The 23779-nt window shown below is 36.9% G+C and overlaps 2 protein-coding genes across 2 annotated transcripts in view; both read right to left on the bottom strand.

The window, feature by feature from the left end:
- Nucleotides 1-2841, bottom strand: part of LOC121387112 (protein draper-like) — a 6699-nt gene extending 3858 nt beyond the window's left edge. The window contains exons 1-2 of the mRNA XM_041518136.1: nt 2799-2841; nt 1612-1755 (exon numbers count right to left, since the gene is read on the bottom strand). Coding sequence (XP_041374070.1) covers nt 1612-1755; nt 2799-2841 — 187 coding nt within the window. The remainder of the gene's footprint in view (nt 1-1611; nt 1756-2798) is intronic.
- Nucleotides 2842-9657: 6816 nt separating this feature from the next.
- On the bottom strand, nt 9658-18191 carry LOC121387113 (multiple epidermal growth factor-like domains protein 10). Its single transcript, XM_041518137.1, has 6 exons — nt 18023-18191; nt 16705-16836; nt 15055-15261; nt 12205-12414; nt 10271-10399; nt 9658-9734 (listed from the first exon to the last, which is right to left on the bottom strand). The coding sequence occupies exons 1-6, from the start codon at nt 18090-18092 to the stop codon at nt 9658-9660; spliced, it is 825 nt and encodes a 274-aa protein (XP_041374071.1). The 5' UTR covers nt 18093-18191.
- Between the last annotated feature and the right edge of the window lie 5588 nt (nt 18192-23779).

The raw sequence follows: 23779 nt of genomic DNA on the forward strand, positions 1-23779 counted from the left end.
CATAAGTTTTCATTTTCAGTAAATTTGTTTGGTTTAACGACACCAATAGAGCACATTCATTAATTAATCATCAGCTATTGGATGTCAAACATTTGGTAATTATGACTCGTAATCATCAGAGGAAACACACTACATTTTGCCAAATGCAGCAAGAGATCTTGTATATGCGCTTCATCACAGACAGGAACGCACATAACACTGCCTTTGTCCAGTTGTAGTGCACCAGTTGGAACGGGGAAAAAACAATCAGCTGAATGGATCCACCTCAAGCGAGTACTAAACCGACTGAGTTAAATCCAGCCCTTCATTTCTAATAAAGGCTATTTCAATATTATATAAAAGTTATATAACATCCTGCATTAAAATTGCTTTTTGGCCAAAGAATATATGAAACTGAACCTGAAGGATGCGTATATAACGAAATCATCATTGTTGTTGAATAAGTTTTGAAACCTTCATCGTAGATATTTTCAAAGACGTTTTGCTGTGTCAAAGCAATTCTGAAAGACTAAACTGTATTCAAAATCAAAATGTTATCACTGCACAAGGCAGAGTGGAAAGGATATTTTAGTCGTGACTGCTTCCTTCCACAAGCAGGTGCAAAGATAGGAATAAGACTTTGTACCTGTTGTTGGGAATACAAAGTATACACCAAAATAAAATTAAAGCAGACTAGTTTACTAAATCGAAACTAGCACCGTATAGAGATCATTGGAATAAATACAGTTGTGAAAGACTCGCTTACTGATTATTTATACCAATAGTAAAAGCGATCCTTTGAAACAATCAAAAAAAAGCTATCGAAGAAGCCTTTAATAGTTCCAAATGGCATTGACCTTGTCTTGACACCACGGTTATTGTATTGAAGGTGCCCTGCTGAAAGGCACATCTGGTGGACAAATATACAAAATGCATAATCCATTCGTTAAAATATTTTTGAGTCAATTTCAAAAACTTCAACAAAGTCCCAAATTGACTTGATATCATGGGTGCGCGTGAACACTCATACCAAATATGAAAGTTATTTATTAAAGAATTCAAGAGATAACGGTAATTAGAAATATAGAACGAAATATCAACAAGATTCTAAATGACCGTAACCTTGTCCTGCGATTATTTTGCAAGTCATCAAGTAAATAATCCAAAATTAAATGAAATTAGAAAACCTACAACCATACATTAAGTTTATACATTTGCCCTTGCGTCAAATTCGTGGGTATGTAGTTTAGACACAACATCTTCAGAAACAGCCATCACAAAATATTTCCAACAAATAGTAGAATGACGTCTGTAATCACAGAGGATATATCACAAGTCGAACTATGGTAAAATAATATATGAACTTTCTCCAAAATTTAACCCAATGTCGACATGGCCGGACATGCATTATCAATAAAAACATATGTCAATTCTGTCATACAACAAGAGAATCATTGTACCAAGTTTCAGATATAGCTTTCAGACAAATCTATATTAGAAAAGCTCATCTGTCCAACACTATCACGACTGTTTCTAAATATATGTTTCACACTGTGTAATACAATATTTTAAATGTAAATTTGTTGGAGATTTTGTTAATTGCATTACTGTATGCAAATACAGAATACCTACCTGTACAGTCTATTTCCTTCCAATCTCCCTTACATGGACCTCCACAGGAACCAGTAACATGGTCGCAACTGGCAGCTTCGTCATGACAATGTCTCTGTGAGCATGATAACTGACAGTCTAGGCCGTATGTACCGCTGTCACATGCTAAACAAACAAAGTGGAAAATGTACAAGAGTAATCTGCCACATTCACTTAACCAGAAATATCTATGGAATACTACACGAGTGGCCGTTATATATCAATTATATTACGAGTTGGTTTAAAACGTATCTTAACTAGCAAAAGCGAGTTTGATACATGTTTAAACACAGATTTGTAAGATAAACGATATCTATGGGACACGAATGTAGTATTGTATTTCGTACACATTTTAAAAGAAAATGCAAACGTTTTTATTTTCAGCAAAAAGTTATTTACAGACGTAATTATTTTCTCGGGAGTGGCTGCCCTCATATAAATGAGGTACAAGATACAGATGCATGGAGTCAACCACTATTTTGCCAAGTATCTATTCGACTTTGCATTGTGTAGAGATACGGCCCTGCTTACGTATTAGGTTTTATCATTCAGATTTGTTGTTGTTTCTTCTTCTTCTTCTTCTTTTCGTTTGGGGTTATTTTTGGTTCTTGTTGTTCGGTTGTTTTGTTTGGGGTTTTGTTTTGTGGGGAGTGGGGTTGTTGTTTTTGTTGTTTAGTTTGTTTTGGGTTTTTTGGGTTTATTATTATTTTTAATTTTTAAAAAAAAAATTGGGGGGTGGGGGTGGGGTGGGGTGGAATGTTTTAGTTGTTGTTGTTCTGCTTTTGGGTTTTGTTGTTGTTGTTGTTGTTTTGGTTTTCTCGAAATATACATACATACATGTATGTATATATATGTATGTATGTATGTATATACATGTATGTATATATGTATGTATGTATATATACAGTGAAACTCCTCTATTAAGACCACCTGTGGGACTTATGAAAATTGGTCTTAATACTGGGGTGGTCCTATTACCGAATTACTAACATTTAGAAGGTTTTTAAAATTTTAATTGTGTTGTGTATAAAGTGATAAAAAAACCTTTTCAATCCACTTCGCGACATCCTCGTCTGAAACGCTGGCACTTTCTCCATTGATTATTCCAAAGGCTATATTGTGTCGTTGCCTGAATCTGTTTAACCATCCATTTGAAGCCTTAAACTCACTTTCTGCAATTCCAAGTTCAGTTGCATATTTCAAAGCTTTCATTTTTAACATGGGGCCTGAAATCGGTACATCTTGACCGCGCATGCTTTGAAACCATTCCCACATTAATGTATTCAGCTGTTCTACGGGAGAACGTACACATAAACGTTTTCGATCATTATCTTTATTTTTCTCGTAGCCATCCAAAATCTCTGCCTTTCTTTTCAATATTAACTGTACTTACTTCTGACCTGTATCGTTTCTTTCAACATCAAACGTGATTATAGCGACTTTCCGCTGGAATGGCTATTGCAATTTGTATAGACAGTTTATTGGTTACAATGCTATTTAATTGACGCGTGGAACGCCTGTTCTCGTAATCCGAATGAGTGTCGGCTCTAGAGTCTGATGACTGGCTTGCAGCCAATCAGCGCGTTACATCGCTTCATTATTATTAATCAGTTGACAATGTTTTCCGGAAACTGAAAGTTGGTTATGTGAACAGATTGCGATGGGCGGTTTTTCAACGACTTAAACGTGTATCTCTCTTTAACAGTTTTAATTCATTTCAAAAGACAGAACATTGGTGTTTACTTTACTTCCTGTTACCTGTTCCAGTCTCGGCTAAAACAAAGCAAGCATTAAATTTAGATCAGTTATTGTTGAACAGCCTTGGGAATGAACAAATATGATATATTGATATCGTAATTTGGTCGCACTGGCGGGGCCGAAATATATGCAAAACGACGATCGGGACTGACTTTACTGGTCGTAATCCGCAATAGCGGGGTGGTCTGAATACCGGGTAATTTTTACTATTAAATATGAAGGAAATATTCCGGTCTTCTAAAAAGTGGTCTGTTTAGTGGGGTGGTCTTAGAAAATTAACGTTGCGGAAAGACACTGGTTTAAGATGTGATAATAATCCAGCTCAGATTTCAAGACATCACTTGCCGGATTCGTTTCAAGTTGTGCTGTGTCATAGCCACCTTTGTTTTGTAGATCCACATAGTCACGATCACGGGACACACACTCTTTCCCACCTCCGCCATATTGAAGTGTTAGGGGAACAAAAATAACAGTTAAAACTTGATACACAACTATCCACAAGCACCAAACGCTTAGAGTTTGATGATTAAAAAAACCCAACAATGCACTCAACATGGAACAGGTGATTTTAACAATTCACTAGCCACAGTAAAACACCTACCAGCCCTTCTCCTGTGTGTACTGTACACTGGTGCTAATAATACTACAAGTAGAATATAAAACCAGAATCCAACATGACCAAAACACTTTTATAATCACTCTAATACTTAGCACGCAATCTGTGAAATATTTGTGCACATACCATGTTAAAACTATCCCAGTAAACTAATTATATTTAATGTACAATTGCAATGCATCTACAGTTCACCTGAGGTTGAAATTTGTTTGAGACAAAATTTTAAAATACAAACTTTACTTTCTACAAAATTGGGGATTTCTAATTAACACATTTATTTTATCTCAAATTCCACGAGACACCCTACATTTCGCTGGTAAAATAAAATGCAAGGTACCACACGTCATATGTGTTGCCTGAGTAAATCGATACATTGTTTTTATCAGATAAATGTTTTATTACACAATGTTTACATTATCAACAATGAAATGTTATTTTGTGAATTTGACTGTTGACCATTTGCGTTTCAACTACAGTGTATTACTAAGAATAGCACATGTTTGAGTAGATATATATATATTAGGGTAGCCAGGATTGTTTATTGGGGTTGGAGTGGAGATAAAGGGCACTGCTTTTACACATTTTATGGGGTGACATGCATTATAAAAGTTGGTATTGTGAAAAAGAGGTATATTCGAGAAGTCAAGGTCCTCTTGTGCCCAATCCCTGGCTACCCGGATACGCCAGTGCATATATGTGCAATTTAAATAATATCAATCAATAGATTTTGGTTTCAACACGGGTACCTTTAGTAGTATTACTTGAATATTTAAAATGTACTCAACAAAATGAATTAAGGGAAGTAGAATTGTGGTAATTATTTGCTAATGTCATATTATTTTAGTAAGTTTTTATCACATATAACTTCTGAACATTGTTTCAGTAACATCTGACCTATGTTACATGCAAACATCTTACAGACGAGGAAATGTTTGTGCATTTTTGTAAAACCTACGACAATGCACATTCTGCTAGGAATCATTACACTTTGATTGTAAATATATTTGTCATTTTTTCTCTCTAAATTGCTGTTTAAATCATTAAGTTGAAGAACATTTGTTTTAGAACATGTCAACACGTAGACACTTTAGAACGAGTGAAAACGTTTAAGTAAAAATGCTGAATATAGTTACTGGCCCTGTATTCATTTTGTTTCGTTAAATTACTGTGTATTAAAAATCATTAAACGTATTAATTTATCTTAACGGTTGATTATTAATTCAGTCAGTAGCTCAACACTACAGATGGAGCAGTTTACTCTGATAGCTTACATTTCGTATTTTAATAGTGTAATAAATATATCTGTTATAACTGGTATGATAGCTTACATTTCATGTAATAATTAGTATAACAAATATATCTGTTATAACTGGTTTTAAGGCTTTGTTTTGTTTGACAAATTGTTTTTCTACAGTTGTTAAGAGCTTCTAGCAACCTGCTACAATACCAGGGAGCCCAATTCACCATCTCAGTGTAGGATAATGTTACTGTGCACACAGCTGGAAACACCCATGACCCTTTCCAGTGTCTGCCATCCAAAGATAATTTGTTATTGTTTACAATTACTTCATGCCGCCAGTACATTTTCAAAGTATTAACAACACAGACCCAATTAGGTGTCTTAGAGCTGCTGTGAAATTAAGCGTTTACTGTATGCCACGTGGACTCACTGCAAGATAACATTATTCTTGACTTGAGATTTCACACAATTTGTCACATATGCTGGACTAAGAAAAACTGTTTATAAAATAGCTTGCTCTGGCATGCTGGTTGGAGCTGTTTGTGTTCAAGTTCCAGGAGCCAGAATAAATTAAATAGTTCTTCATCTAATTATATGATGATTTATTATTATTAGCAGACAACACTTTTAAGGTTTATACTAAAACAAATAACTGCTAGCATCTAAAAGCAAAATATTTAGTAAAAGTTATGTTTCCGATTTTTAAATGCATTCGAACGTTTTCAGTGCAGTTTTCTCAGACTGAAGTGGAAAGGAGATAAGTGGTTCTGGCACTAACCCCTTGATACATACATACATACATACATACATACATACATACATACATATATATATATATATATATATATATATATATATGTGTGTATGTATGTATGTGTGCATGCATGCTTGTGTGTGTGCGTGCGTGCGTGTGTGTGTGCGTGCATGCGTGCGTGTGTGCGTACGTGTGTGTGTGCGTAGTGTGTCGTCAGCTGTAAGCATAAATTAATATTGGCTATGTTGTATTGTCTGTGAAGAGACAAATAACAAATATCTTAATTCTGTCTGTTATAGTGATACATATTTACAAATATGATTGCCTATTTACAACAAAGAAATAAAATAATACACTGTAACACATGCAATATTGTATATGACTAATGTTTATTTAACTAACCTACGATACAACTTGTTGTCTTCCATCCGGACTGACAACCATTAAGACAAGTTCCAGTTTGTGCATCACATGACTTGCTGTCTCCTGTACAGTGTCTTTCATTACAGTTGAATCTACACTCAGGACCGTACGTGCCATCACGGCATTCTGCAACAAACACAGGGTAAATAATAATGGTGGTACGACACGTTTAGATAATTTGTTTCAGATACAATTATAGTCAATTCAGGTATTGATGTGTTGTCCTAAATCACAAATATAGTAGCAACATTGGGAACAATGAATCACAGTTGTACATATAATATATGTACAACACATATTTACGTCTGAACATATATTGAGAATGCGTACATATAACTGAAATAATTACAGCTGGAGCCTCATATCTTACTTGACTATGAACTTTTTAAAAGAAATATGAAAAGTGGAGGTGTTTAATTTTTTCATATTTTAATTTGATAACCTTCATTTAAAAAAAAAAAAAATGTTGCCCTTCCATTTGCGTCATATAGCCACGGTAAAGTTTATGACTTCGACTTTGTCAACAAATGACATTATCTGGACCCACAGTATCATGGTGCATCACAATACATGTATTATCATTTGAGGTGGCGCAGCATTATTACTGGTATAGAGGGCGCTGTTGTAGCCACCATGGGAAATGTTGAAGAAAAAATTTAAAAAGACCTGAAGTTCAAAATCGACGCACACGCTGACCAGGGACCAGCGATAATATATTTGGTGGGCTAACACTGGCCATCTGTAAATGAGCCATACAAAGAAGGTATCCAGGTATTATAATATTGTATTACATACCTATTCAATCTTCCTATAGTGATAAAGACATTTTCAAACCATGTAATAAATTTATTCTGTGCAATCTGGACCGGAACTGGTAAATGGAGAATTCCCTTTTTAGTTTTACTGCAGTTAACACCATTTATTTACTGACGTCATATATGATTTACAAATGACGTCACATCGTATTTGAAACATTACACAAGATTGCCGCAGAGTATGATTCTTAACGTTAAGCAAATCCATGAAAGGAGTTTTGATCATAGATTTAACAGTGCTGTTATGATTTTAAATTACAAACCGTTTTTGTAAAACATAAAAGAAGGTATGTAATAAATACAGAACTTCACATACATTGTTTTCGCTTCCTATTTATTGCACTCGTTTATTTTGCGAAAGAACATACCACTTGACCGCTACGTGGACTCGTGGTATATGTTATTACGCAAAATAAACTCGTGCAATAAATAGGAAGCGAAAACAACGTATGTGAAGTTATGTATATATATTGCATACTATAATGATAAAGACATTTTCAAACCTTGTGATCAATTAATCTTGTTTCGCACATATTTATATATATTTCTGACTGCTATCAAATATGTTTTGATATTGCAATTACTGCTCAATCACTGATATTACACTCAGTACAATTATAACAATATCTGAATAGTCATGTTACCTTATGTATACGTAATAGAAACATACCAACTGTGCAGTCTGTCGATTCCCAGCCACTCATGCAGCCCTGAGTACAGGCTCCAAAGTATCTGTCACAGTCTTGATTACCACTGCAGTGTCGATTATCACATGACGCGTTACAGTTGTTACTTTCATGTATTGACATATTTAAAAGGCATATATGTGAAGTACGCAAATTCAGTAAACCTATTAATTATCTACGTGACTAGACCAAAAGGTTGTACCTTAAGACAAGTGGCTTGAGCAGATTATCCTGTATTAAAAATCTGTGATGATGGAAATTAGTGTCCTTATTATATCCAGCCAAGGTTTAAACTGAACACTTTCATTATCTATTAGCATCATTTCCAGAAAGTGATAACAACATATTCAACAAGAAACATTCCTTATATGTGATAGTTATAGGGGTTGTGGCAAGGTTCAACAAATCAACTAGCCCTCGGGCCCGGCTAAACCATTTTTGGCCTTGGCTAGTGAATATTATCAACTGTATTACTATAAAATACAGGCCACTAGCGAAAGTTTCTGTGAGAGCTAGTGACTTATGAAGTATTTGTTGAACACTGGCTGTGATGTTAATTTTGAATATTTACAGCAGTACCCAACATTTGGATGGTAAATCAAAACAAACTACATACATTCGGTACAATCCACAGATTGATAGCCTCTTTTACAGCCGCCGACACACTCTCCAGTCACGTGATCACAGGAACGAGAACTATCCAGACATTTCCGGTTCACACACGATTTTGTACAAGCTTTCCCATATTGACTGGCTGGGCACTCTGAAATATTTATGACATGGAAAGTTATTTGTAAGTCTAAATGACAAAATTCAATTTCGTGAAATATACTGTATATCTGTACAAGGCAGAGTCGAAATGATTTTTATGTAAAGTCGTGGCAGCTTTCATGACCCTCTATCAGAGGCTCGTCCACTACCAAGTCTATCTTACAAAATCCACACTTACACAGGATAGAGCTCAATGGAATATATACAGCTGTGATGGCATGTCATGCCCCACATGTAGCACCCGTCATGGGCACAACCTAGAGTCACCAAGTCCATGGTGAAATGTACAAGGTCAAACACGTGGCCAGGCTTATTACCTTTAACATTCTAATTTTTATGGAATTACATAAATATAAAACTGAGATTAATGCGCCATATCTTCACATTTCAAGGATATATATTCTTATATACATTTAGAGTTTCATATTCTCTTGAATGGGAAATAATTGTTTAAATAATCTTAGATAGACTGAAGTTTGCTTCTGGACATCCTATTTAGGATTTAGAAGTAGAAAAGATCCATTATATTAAATATAGCATATTATTCATTTACTCAACTTATGTTTTATTATTTCACTAATCACATTACAATACTATACAGAAATACTCTTAGGAACTAACAATAGTCACATATTGCTGTACTTTGTCTAATAAGATAAAACTATTTATATTACTTTCCAGACAGTCTGTTCCCTTCCACCCTGGGTCACATCCATTGTCACATGACCCTCTTAGGTCACATGATGATGTCCCTGTTATTTTGTCACAGTGTCTACTGGAACATTGTGTTCTGCATAAGTCACTGTAGTGATTGGAATCACAACCTGAAAATATTCATGCTAATATTACCGACTTTTGTAACTGGTTTTAAATATTCTTAATAGTAGTGTTGGTATGAAGTGCTCCCACTAACAGTAGTTAGTGCGAATTTCCCTATTAGCTCAGGTTGCAAATATGGTGGACTCTTATACTGGGGGTCGATCGTTCAAATCCTCGCAGTATATGACGAACTGAATCTGCTGAACAGAATACTTCACATTGTCTTCAAGGAAATGATAATTTACTCTATTATATAATATGTTACACGCATAAAAAAAACTGTTGAGGTTGGAAGTGAAATGCTGATCGATAAGAAAAATATAGACCATCATGTGTTTGGATCTGGTTAAGAATACTGATTTTGCAATTCCAATTCACCACATCTCAATCCCCGGACACACACACACACACACACACACACACACACACACACACACACACATAGGCACATGCACGCACGCACGAAACGCGCGCGCACACACACACACACACACACGCGCGTACGCGCGTGCAAACCCTGAATAGATGAATTATATGTAATATGTACTATATTGTATCCATCTGGTTACCTTGTTCTCTTTTGTTAATACAATATGAACGCCTTTCCCGTCAACACAATGCTCAAACATCGCTGGTAGTGATAGAACATAGGTGGTTGCTTGTGTCCCTTCCCAAAGTGGTGAAATAATTAACCAACAACAGTTGGTTCATATACATGTAAATAGACATCGGCGATATAATTATGAAGCTATGTCATACCATTACAGTTCACCCCAGTCCAGTTTGGTTTACATCCTCCTGTACATTCTCCAGTTGTGTAGTTACACGGTCCATTCAGGCAGTGACAAAACTGACTGCAGTCCTCACCAAACGTTCCAGGATCACAAACTAAAATAATGCATTCATTATAACTACGTTTTACTCCTATACCATATGCAAGGATGAAACAATAGGCCATAACTCTAGATATGAAGGAAGGAAGGAAGGAAATGTTTTATTCAACGACGCACTCAACACATTTTATTTAAGGTTATATGTCGTCAGACATATGGTTAAGGACCACACAGATATTAAGAGAGGAAACCCGCTGTCGCCACTTCATGGGCTAATCTTTTCGATTTGCAGCAAGGGATCTTTTATATGCACCATCCCACAGACAGGGTAGTACATGCCACGGCCTTTCATATACCAGTCGTGGTGCACTGGCTGGAACGAGAAATAACCCAAAGGGTCCACCGACTGGGATCGATCCCAGACCCACCGCGCATCGAGCGAGCGCTGTACCACTGGGCAACATCCCGTCCCTAGATATGCAGGAAATGATCATCTTTTGATGGACAAGCGTGTGAAGCGCTCATGTTTTCGAAAGGAATATAGATGCGTGAACTCCTCAAGAAATTGTATAATGATAATAATATAGACAAATATCCAATATCACGAACATTAATACTGCGTTTACCTGGCTATAAAAATAACCATTCTTGGGCAGCAAAGGTTAGAGAAAGGCCAAATTTGCTGGGCGTGAGAAGGCTATGACTAATTTCATTTCATGAAATAACACACCTAGGCTCATTTGAAGATTGCTCGATACCACATACAATTTTGTTTTTATACATATATATTTGACTTCAAATAATTCGTATATGCGTTACACTGGATACAGGCTCGAGGTGTCTGTAAGCGTAGTTTTTGACACGGCATGGTCGAGTGTATGGAATGTGGACGCGTCACAAAATCGATTCTACGGTCATCAGTGTCCAAATGATCGACGAAGTGCCAAAAGCAGCATACGTTTAAAACACTTAAAGGATAACGAAAACCTACTCTCATTAGGTAATCCAGAACGGTTTAATCCTTACTTCTTTGACTGGAATATGCTTAATGTAATACTACTGTTACCATTCGTGCTGATAAAATGTGTATACAAAATGTAAAGCTTCACCTCTTTGCCAATTTCATTCTAAATATTGGAAATAAATATTGTATAAAAACCTATACCCGCTAGATTGTTCTCACGGGGCTTGATCAGTGTATTCTACTTCAGTGTTGCCAATACTGAGCAAACATCACTGAGGTCTGGGCCCAGAACAACGTGCATAACCCTTAACTGGATATATTAAGCAGGGAAAATAAATTAAAATCAACTTTTATGCTGAACTAATTATGTTTCTGGTCACTGTTAGGTTTTGTCACTAATTATTACTCTATTAGGTTTGATTTACTAAACTAGTCTGAGAGTGGTTGTCCTCTTTTGGCAGTACAAGAGGGATAAAATCTCCAGTAAAGGATTTCCTCGAGAGTGGCTGTCCTCCTATAGACGAAGCATTAGATAGAGATTCGTGCAATTAAAGACTATTTTGTCAAATGCCCATTCGAGTCCGTATTGGGCAGAGATACGGCGCTGATCATGTATGACGGTTTTGTTTCAGAATTAATGGATTGTTGTAGCCAATACATCTGTGTTCAAAGTTTGAAATAATATTTATTATATATATTATTATTTATGAAATAGCTGAAGGCCGACACCTATAATCAAACAATATGACACTGATTAAATGTGAGATCAATGAGGTGTATATTACAAAATAAGAGCAAAAACTACAAACTAGCAAATCATAAATAGGGCACAGTGTATCGCAAATAGGGCACAGTGGTATGAGTGGTCAATGGAATATACTGGAATATATACTTACCATACACTTCTACTTCGCAAAAGTCCATGATTCTTTCACCATTACTGTTTGATGTATTCTGGTAGAGAGTGATATATCTGGCTGTACTGTCACATGTAATGGTTGTTACATCAGGACTGTTTATAGTGGCCGCACCACACAGGTGGCCCGTATTCGCTTTCCTGGCTTCTGTTGAGCTGTAGATGTGAACACCGTTTCTACGATCTCTAACTATTAAAATAATAATGTATAGATGCCATGGATAACATATTTTATTATATATTCTATTGCCGCTAGTTGTAGTAGTAGTAGTATTACTACTACTTCTACTGCTATTACTACTACTGCTTCTATTGCTACTACATAGAGAATAATATATGAATGGCCGTTAGATACCATTTATCTCACAACGAATTGTTTAAAAATGTATCTAACGAGCGACAGCGAGTTTAATACGTTTTTAAACAACGAGTTGTGAGATAAATGTTATCTAACGGACACGAATGTATTATTAGATTTCTTACATAACCTCAAAACCCAGTTTTAAGCAAATTTTAACATCTTTTTCGAATAAAAGTTACTTACATCCATTTCACTTGTAGCTGACTTACACGTCACAGACACATGATTGTCAAGTTAACTATACATCACAGTGTGATCGATTTCCATCGCTCTGTTTGTTTTACTTGGCGTATGGCATTGGTGACCTGGAGCCTAATTCACAAAGGTCTCTTAGGGTCTGCTAGACAACAAAGCATCCTCTTTGTAAGTATTTTAGCATTGCACTGCGAGATCACAAAGTTGCGAGATTAGTGAATTAGGCCTCTGGTCATCAACTATCATCGTATATCTTCGAACTGTTAATACACGTACGTGTGTTAACAAGTATGTGTTATCATAAATAATGCATGATGTTCTCGCCAACGGGTGTGTAAGGAAACTACTTCTATTATTACTATTCCTACTACTACTACTACGACTACTGCTGCTACTGCTGCTGTTGTACTACTACTACTACTACTACTACTACCACTACTAATACTAATACTACTACTACTACTACTACTACTACTACTACTACTACTACTACTACTACTACTACTGCTACTAGTACTGGTACTACTGGTACTACCACTACCACCACTACTACTACTACTACTATTACTACTACTACTACTACTACCACTACTACTACTACTACTACCACTACCACTACCACTACCACTACTACCACCACTACTACTACTACTACTACTACTACTACTACTACTACTACTACTACTACTACTACTACTACTACTACTACTACTACTACTACCACTACTACTACTACTACTACTACTACTACTACTACCACCACTACTACTATTACTACTACTACTACTACTACTACTACTACTATTACTACTACTACTACCACTACTACTACTACTAGTAATACTACCACTACCACTACTAATACTACTACTCTATTGCTAATGAATACTACTACTACCACTACTCATGCTACTATTACTACTACTACCACTCCTACTACAACTTCAAAAACTACTACTACTACTGTTGCTACTACTACTACTACTACTACTACTACTACTACTACTACTACTACTACTACTACTACTACTACTACAACTACAACTACCAGAGGGTATATTTAATAAATATATTATCATAAACCATTACTATTGTCTATGTTGAGAATGCTTGCTAAGTAGACACAAAGAAAAACGTATTGTCTTCTTTTTCCTTCTTTTTTTTTTCTTCTTCATTTACTTTTCTTTTCTTTTCGTTTTTGCTGTTTTGGTTTATAATTTTTCTATGTATAAACTAAACTGATTGTAGCACAATGGTCCCGTAGTAGCTCGCGCGTGCTGCAACCTCGCCGTGGTGCAGGGGTGTAACATTCTCCTTGAGAATGGCCAATACAGTACAAAATAGACTTTTTTAGTAAAAGTCAGTATGTATCTGTGATATTTGTATTTTTGCACAGTCCTTTACACTGTTTTTATTTAAATGTTGAATTCTTGTATTGATGTTGTTTGCATTACCGTAGTTTGACACCCAATAGACGATGTATTTTTCGTGCTGGGGTGTCGTTAAACATTCATTCATTCATTCATTCATTCATTCATTCATTCCATAGTAGCTCAAACTAGATTTTATTCCCCTGTAAGTTCGTATGCATATTAGAATTTACAAACTAGTTTGGGCAGCGGTAAATGATCAGAAACACGTTGTATATACAGATTTACAAACATGTCATTAATATGTAATTGTAGTGGTTAAAACGGGTCCATTAATCGAAAACACGGTTCAGTAGAAACATACACGACACAGTCTATAGTCCTTTCCACAGGGAACGCCTTTTTTATACTATGGAATTTACTACAAGTTATTTATTTCTGAGCCGATTGTTTTCTAAATTGCACACAAATATAGGCTTAATTTTTTTTTAAAATAAAAACATTAAAAAACCCCATGACGATGGGTTGAACTATAGTTACATTTAAGATCCTTCGATGTTTCGGTTCTCTGGTTGGCAGTTCCGGAAGCTTTGTTTTGAGGGCATATGAGTCTACACAATGACAGGCTTGTTTTATTAATGTCCATACAACGGTTTATACTCTGGTATTGCTAACGTTGTCGCTCTTGCAACTGTCTTTACTTCGTCTTACACATCAAATAACAATGATGATTTTGTATAAGGTCCACATGGTTAAATAAATATGTTCCTAATGGCCATTGGCGAAAATGTTTGAAGTGTTTAGGGGATAACGATGAATATAAGTAAGTATGTATATGCCTGTAACATGTAAATGAAATTTGGGTTTAGGCAGGCATAGTTTGCATATATAATGCACTACTTACAGTCGGTGCGGAAGTAAATATCTATCTTGTGTATGTAGTAGTCTCTTTCCAAGTCTACTTCCCACCACGTGTATGGCTGATGAATACCAGTTACCATACAGAATCCTCCACGAGCGCGACGGTTGCCATCTACAGCAAGCACAGCGACATCCGTGAACCCTGGGATGTATGAACTCTGGTAGGCAGTTTTCTGTAAGGCTACATTTTCTGAAATATCAATTGAAATACTATTAATATAGTATTGCATGATTAAATAACATTATATTTGTAACACATTTAGCTGCTAAAATAAAATACCCTCACAATTAATATAGTACTGGTACCGGTGACTGTAAGCATCTTACGCACTGTTCTTTAATTGATGAACAAAAAACTGGTTAAACACGTTGCAATATAAATCAAGAAAAATATAAACATTTGTCTATGACCTATATTATATTTAACAAATAGTGAAACTGTTTTCGCTTTAATGCTGACTTGGCATACTCGTATAATGTAAAACACTGAAAGTACTCTATATCTTTATATAACACACGTGATTTACATTAAACAGTTTCATAGTTATATATATTTCATGTTATATTTATGACATTGGCCATAATAATAGGAATAATATATGTATATATATACATACACACATACATACATACATACGTATGTGTGTGCGTGCGTACGTACGTGCGTGCGTGTACATAGAGAGAGAGGGGAGAGATATAGAGAGATGTATACATACATACACGCATGCATGTGGTTGAGTTAAACTGCATCGTTTTTATGGATGTCTGGATAGCTCAGAACGCATCGTGGTTAGTCTTCAATTTGCGAGCGATTCGGTGCCATAGGTTCGAGATCCAGCAACGGCATGGTACACTTTGTGAGACCAGAAATGATTTAATTATCCCCTGCGCCAGTGCGTTAATATATATGTATGTCACAGTCAACCTCGACATACATACAATATATTGATATTCATACATCAATACATACTAGCCAGCGCCAGGTCTGCCCTCTGTTTCATGCACGTAAGCTGGATCGACCGCGTAGGTTGTAGGCCTCATGCATGTGGTTGAGTTAAAGAGCATCTTTTTTATGAATGCCTCAATGGCTCAGAGAACATCGTGTTGTTTCTTGAAATTTGCTGGCGATTCGGTGCCACAGGTTCGAGTCCCAGCAACGGCATGGGACTTTTGTGAGGCCAGAAAGGATGTAGTTATCCCCTTCGCCAGTGCGTTAATATCTATGTATGTAACAGTCAACCTCGACATACATACAATAATTATATAGATATTCATACATCAATACATACTAGCCAGTGCCAGGTCTGCCCACTGTTTCGTGTACGTAAGCGGGATCGACCGCGTAGATTGTAGACCCCATACATCAATACATCAATACGTACATACATACACACTCTCACACACACACACACACACACACACACACACACACACACACACACACACACACACACACACACACATAGATACATATACATATACATATACATATATATATATATATATATATATATATATATATATATATATATATATATATATATATATATATATATACATACATACATACACTTGAAATTAGTCCTTAATTCATATAATCATTTCAGGAATAGTCATCACAGAATTAGTTTACCTGTTGTGCATCTTGGTCCAGACCATCCTTCCTGGCACCTACCAGAACAACCTTTAACATCAGTGCAGTTGGCAGCGTCACAGTGACAGTTGTAGCTACAGTCCAAACCATACATCCCTGACATACAGGCGCCTGTAAGATAAAAATACAATAACATTCTGGGGTAAACATAACAACTTATTTCTATTTCTTTAAACAGAAATAGTTTCATGGTGTCATGTGTAACCCTGCGGGAAATACGTGGATTATTTTCGTCAATATAAACAATGCAGGTATGAGTGTACTTAGTTTTCCTCCATCATGTTTAGAGGACTGCGACACACCCCAACACCATCCCCAACTCCACATCCGGAGTACTATTTCTTTTTCCAGACTGCCACATAATGTACTAGTACAAAAACAGGTCTAAACAATGTTTTAATTAACATTCTTCATTTTCGCAGGTGTTCCCATGAGCATTTCATACTTAACAAATTTTGGTTTTAGCCTGTAATGTACCTTGCTGTACACTGAATAAAAGTATTTTTAATTTATTGTGAGCATTTGCACAAATAAAAAATATATCACATATTACTACCAGTCAGACACTCGTCTCGTACTCGGATACATATTTAAATGGAACCAAGTGTCGAAATTACCATGTTTAATTAGTCTTTCAAGTTTTCAAATATGCTAAATGTCGTTAAACAATTATATGTTCCTGTCCTATTCGTAATATAAGCTGTTTTACGACCTGATAGCGAAATATACGTTGTGTAACGTAAGGTCACTTGACTCGCCTGACTGCATACGGGTATGTGTACATGTGGATACTCAAACTCCCCACGCGCAAACCCGCTGAGGCTAAAACTATTTTACAGTGCAATGTTAGGCTATTTATATAGGTGTCCATGGAAACTGTAAACACAATTTTCCGCTTGGTTTATATTAGCCGCATCCCGCACCCGCTACTTAGTTCCAGACCACGCCACGCCCGTCCATGGGTTTATTATTAATTAGTACTATAGAGCGAAATACAGCTGAGAGTCGTAAAGAAAGAAAAAATCCAAACCTTACATATATTCATGTGTGTGTGTATGTGTGTGTGTGTGTGTGTGTGTGTGTGTGTGTGTGTGTGTGTGTGTGTGTGTGTGTGTTTGCGAGCGTGCGCACGTATATGTGTGTATATGCGTGTGTATGTGTCTGTGTATACAGGCTGTGTTTGTGGTGTTGAATACCTATAATATCTAAAACCGAAATCCTCACTTGTAAAACATCTAGCGCCTATTAGCCTCTTTGCTATTAAGGTAATGCCTAATAATTTCTGAATTTCTCCTACCTGACACTGAGTGTGTTTTAAAACAAATCCACGATGCGACGAGAAGCAGAGACGACAAACACTTCGACATTTTGTGTCCTCTCTCCAACCAGGAAGTAAACGTTTCGTACTCGAGGTACAGGACTGTCCTGCGTTCTCTTTCGTTTTCATTCTGTATGTAACGAGTGGATGGGCGCGAAATTGTTCAAGGTGGATGGGGATCTACACTCTGGGTCATGCTTCAACGGAAAATTCATTGACAAATACACTTTCTACCCCAAACCGCACCCCCCCCCCCCCCCCCCCTTCCTAGGGCCTATTAAATCAGGTAATTGTCACGGTCTGATTAAATTAGTTTTGTCACATATTCGTAGATGGTGTAAACCAGTAAGTTAAATCACATAGCAGGCGCGTCTGCTGAGGGAAGGTTTGGGGGTTCGAACCCCTTCCTCTCTCTGCTCAAAGCTAATATCTCTGTTTAGTCATTCCAACATCTCCCTACCCAACCTCAAGAAACTTCATTTGGTGATCTAGACGATTCGAAATTTATACAATACGAGTGTGTGTGTACATTAATTTAAGTTAGTAGCGCAGTGGTAAAGCGCTCGCTCGATGCGCTGTCGCTCTAGGATTGATCCCCGTCGGTGGGCCCATTGGGCTATTTCTCGTCCCACTCAGTGCACACGACTGACATACCAAAGGCCGTGGTATGTACTACCCTGTCTGTGGGATAGTGCATATAAAAGATCCCTTGCTGCTAATCGAAAAGAGTAGCCCATGAAGTGCCGACAGCGTGTTTCATCTCTCTATATCTTTGTGGTCCTTAACCATATATCTGACGCCATATAACCGTAAATAAAATGTGTCGAGTGCGTCGTTGAATAAAACATTTCTTTCGTTTTTTATTTTAAGCTACGTTCATTGCAAACTATAGATTGAGTGAAAATATGACATTATTTTAAGTTCATTGAAACCTATACATTACGTATGTGCTGTCCTGTCTTCTTTTATCTGGCGACCGGCCTCGGTGGCGTCGTGGCAGGCCATCGGTCTACAGGCTGGTAGGTACTGGGTTCGGATCCCAGTCGAGGCATGGAATTTTCAATCCAGATACCGACTCCAAACCCTGAGTGAGTGCTCCGCAAGGCTCAATGGGTAGGTGTAAACCACTTGCATCGACCAGTGATCCATAACTGGTTCAACAAAGGCCATGGTTTATGCTATCCTGCCTGTGGGAAGCGCAAATAAAAGATCCCTTGCAGCCTGTCGTAAAAGAGTAGCCTATGTGGCGACAGCGGGTTTCCTCTAAAAAAAATATGTGTGGTCCTTAACCATATGTCTGACGCCATATAACCGTAAATAAAATGTGTTGGGTGCGTCGTTAAATAAAACATTTCTTTCTTTTTTCTTTTTCTTTTATATGGTAGATCCAGAGGGAGTCAAAGAGGTATTGTTACACCCTGAAGAAAAAAGGGAGCTCGCGCGCATTTGAGGGTGGATCGAGGAGTGTAATGGCACTCACCCAACAGTAAAGGACATTTTAATGACTAAAAATCACGCATACACATACACATGCACACACAGAGCGAGAGCGAGAGAGAGAGAGAGAGAGAGAGAGAGAGAGAGAGAGAGAGAGAGAGAGAGAGAGAGAGAGAGAGAGAGAGAGAGAGAGAGAGAGAGAGACGGAGAGACCTGTTTTACGACAGATACATACATAATATGTAAGGTCAAGATACTGGACTCGCATGATTGCATACGGGTATGTGTACATGTGGATAATCATACTCCCCACACGCAAACCTGCTGAGACTAAAACTATTTTCACAGTGCGATATTAGGCTATTCATATAGGTGTCCAAAACAATTGTAACAAAATGATCCGCTTGGTTCATAGTAGCCGCCCCCACCCTCCTCCACGCCCGTTCCATATGTTTATTGTTCATTAATAGTATACAACGAAAGACAGACTAGAGTCGTAAATAAAGAAGAAAACCCAAACCTTACATATATTCATGTGTGTGTGTGCGAGTGGTTGTGTGTGCGTCTGTGTATATAGGCAGTGTTTGTGGTGTTGAATACCTATAATAACGTAAAGCGAAATCCACACTCGTAACACATCTAGCGCCTGTTAACCTTTTTACTATTAAAGTAATACCTAATAATTTAAGGATTTCTCCTAACTGACACTGAGTGTGTTTTAAAACAAATCCAAATCCATGATGCGACGAGAAGCAGAGACGACCAACACTTCGACATTTTGTGTCCTCTGTCCAACCAAGAAGTAAACATTTCGTACTCGGGTACAGGACTGTGTTGCGTTCTTTTTCTTTTTCTTTTTCATTCTGCATGTAACGAGTGAGTAGGCGCGAAATTGTTCAAGGTGGATGGGGATATAGATGTGTGTTTTGTTTTCTTTTTTGGTGGTTTTGGGGGGGGGGGGGGGGGGTTGGGTTGTTGTTGTTGTTTTTTGGGGGTGTTCATTAAAAAATAAACTGGTGCCAATTAAATCAGGTAATCGTCACGGTCTGATTAAATATGGTTTTGAAACGTATTGGTAGATGGTGTAAACCAGCAAGTCAAATCACATAGCAAGCGTGTCTGCTGGGGGAGGGTTTGGGGTCGACCCCCTTCCTCTCCCTGCTCAAAGCTAGTTTATTTTTTTAATCATTCGAACATCTCCCTACCCAACCCCAATAAACTTCATTTGGCGATCTAGATGATTCGAAATTTATATAATACGTGTGTATGTGTGTGTGTGTGTGTGTGTGTGTGTGTGTGTGTACATTAATTTAAGTTAGTAGCCCAGTTGTAAAGCGTTCGCTCGATGCGCTGTCGCTCTAGGATTGATCCCCGTCGGTGGACCCATTGGGCTATTTCTCGTCCCACCCAGTGCACAGGACTGGCATATCAAAGGCCGTGGTATGTACTACCCTGTTTGTGGGATAGTGCATATAAAAGATCCCTTGCTAATCGAAAAGCCCATGAAGTGCCGACAGCGTTTCATCTCTCTATATCTTTGTGGTCCTTAGCCATATATCTGACGCTATATAACCGTAAATAAAATGTGTTGCGTGCGTCGTTGAATAAAACATTGAAACCTATACATTACGATTGTGCTGTCCTGTCTTCGTTTATCTGGCAAATCCAGAGGGAGTCGCAGACGTCTTGTTAAACCGTGAAGAAAAACGGGAGCTCGCACGCCTTTGTGAGTGGATTGAGGAGTGTAAGGACCATCACCCAACAGTGAAGAATATTTTGACGACTAAAAATCACTCTTACTCGTACACATACACACACACACAGAGAGAGAGAGAGAGAGAGAGAGAGAGAGAGAGAGAGAGAGAGAGAGAGAGAGAGAGAGAGAGAGAGAGAGAGAGAGAGAGAGAGAGACAGACAGAGACAGAGAGAGATGTAATTTTAGTCGTTATAAATCACTTTCAGTCGGAAACATTTTGCAATGGCAATTCTTTTTTTAATCAGTCTCTATAAATTAAATATATAAAATAGTTTAAGCATACAAATCTGACGAAACGAACAGAGTTGATTTAGATTCGATCGAAGTGGATAGGTAATTTTTCCCTACTCTCTATCACAAACCTGGAGCTATGCTTTGTTTTCTAAAGAACAGTGACAAAACTTCTAGAGTACACCACAACCTCACGGTCGGGCACTGTCGAATAAATAGTTCCACGTACAGGTCACAAACTGACGCAGCTAGGAAGTTAAGTTTGTGTTTTGTTAGGGGTTTTTTTCTTTCTTTCTTTCAAATGAACTATTTGTCGCAGTCTATCCACAACCATCAATCTTAATCACAAGATCTAGGGTTTTTTCTATTGCGTAGATACCTCATTGCATGCCGGAGTGTAGGCAGGTTGTGGATACTCCTCTCTCTGCCACTGAGGCTGAAACAATTTTACAGTGCAATATTAGGCTATACATATATATACTTTTTTAATCAATCAGTTTATTATGCTGAAGCTGACATCGGCCATTGTATGAAATATATAAAATATATTGCGTGATTATTAATACAATAGTGTTACAAATATACATTTAAATAAAATATGGTACCAACTACAAAAGAAATGAAAGTAGAAGTGGTAGTTGTAGTAGAAGTAGTAGTAGTGGTGTAGAACTGTGACAGTAACGTAGTAGTAGTAATAGTAGTAGTAGTAGTAATAGTAGTAGTAGTAGTAGTAGTAGTAGTAGTAGTAGTAGTAGTAGTAACAGTAGCAGTAGTAGTAGTAGTAACAGTAACAGTAACAGTAACAGTAACAGTAGCAGGAGCAGTAGCAGTAGCAGTAGTAGTAGTAGTAGTAGTAGTAGTAGTAGTAGTAGTAGAAGTAGAAGTGATAGTTGTAGTAGAAGTAGTAGTAGTGGTGGAGGACAGGAACAGTAACGTTAATACGTTTTTGCATTGAAACATAAATACATTTTGATAAATCTAATAAAATTGTCCTTGATTTTACTGTTAATAAATTTATAAATTGTTTATAGGAATTCCAAGCATAAGAATATTTCTTCAAGAATTGTGATCTAATATCACGATAGCAAGGACAAACAAGTAAAACGTTATATTTATCTTTAGTTCATTCACACTTTCAGAGACCTTCCTTCAGACTTTTAAATCAAAATTACTATCTCGTTTTTTATAGTATTGAATAGTCTGAGTCTCTCTTCTCTCTCTCATTTATTTTTGGACTGTCCTTCCAAAATTCTACAAAGTATATTAATAGTCGGCCGAGCAGTCAATTCCTTTTTTCTTTAGATTTGTAACTTTTTTGTTTATTGTTTGTTCTCACTAATTGCTATTACACATTCTGTCAATTTCCAACTGACCAACCTTTCTTTTCTGCACCTAGTCACTTACGAATTCAGACATTGTGCCCGGAAAACACGTGCCTTGATACAGACACGTTAATATGGTATCGTATCTTATCCTTTTAAACACATTTTTTTTCATATGCATGGATGCTACACTTTCCACAGGACATTGTCAATTTAATTAATATCTGCAACCCATTTTTCGACTTAGAAAATAAAATCGTATCGTCTGCATACATACACATAAATAAAAAAGATCCTCTAGTAATATAAATAGATATAGGAGTCCAGAGGAAATATAGATTAAAAAGAGTATATGGGTTCATATTCGACCATGCGTACGACGCTCGACAAGTTATCTTCAAATTAATCATATATCAAGTGGCCTCAAAGTTATGGTGAGTGTAACTAAAATATTTGACAACCATTACTATATGGATATTTGCCAGCTTCAGTGAAAATATTTTGCCAAAACTTCGAATGTTGTTAAAGTTGCAACATATTAAAACTTGTAAGTACCAAATGCGACATCAGACAAGAGGACAGTAAGTGCAATGAGAGTCGCATTATGTTTACTTACTATTTTGAATAGGTTGGTATTTTAAAAATATTTGATCTAGGCACCTACTGTTTTCGTGTTTTAGTTTAATGAATATCTTATTCATGTTCTTTGTTTTGTGTTACCAATTTATGCAAAGTAAATGGCTTACAACTTTCCGATAGTAGTAGCCTGTGTGGCAACGGCGGGATTCCTAGAAAGGGAAAAGGGGTAGAGAACAAATACAAATATTGCCCTGCTTAACATTCGTTTTTGGTCTCCCAGCATAAATCCTTCTAGCAGGCATGATGTTGCCTGATTCTTTTTCTCCTACCGCCATCATACTTTATACCAGGTACGGTCATACCACCTGGATGTTAAACTGAATAGTAAGGTTCAATCAACACACCAACATG

This window comes from Gigantopelta aegis, chromosome 13, assembly GCF_016097555.1.
Source record: "Gigantopelta aegis isolate Gae_Host chromosome 13, Gae_host_genome, whole genome shotgun sequence".
NCBI lineage: Eukaryota > Metazoa > Mollusca > Gastropoda > Neomphalida > Peltospiridae > Gigantopelta > Gigantopelta aegis.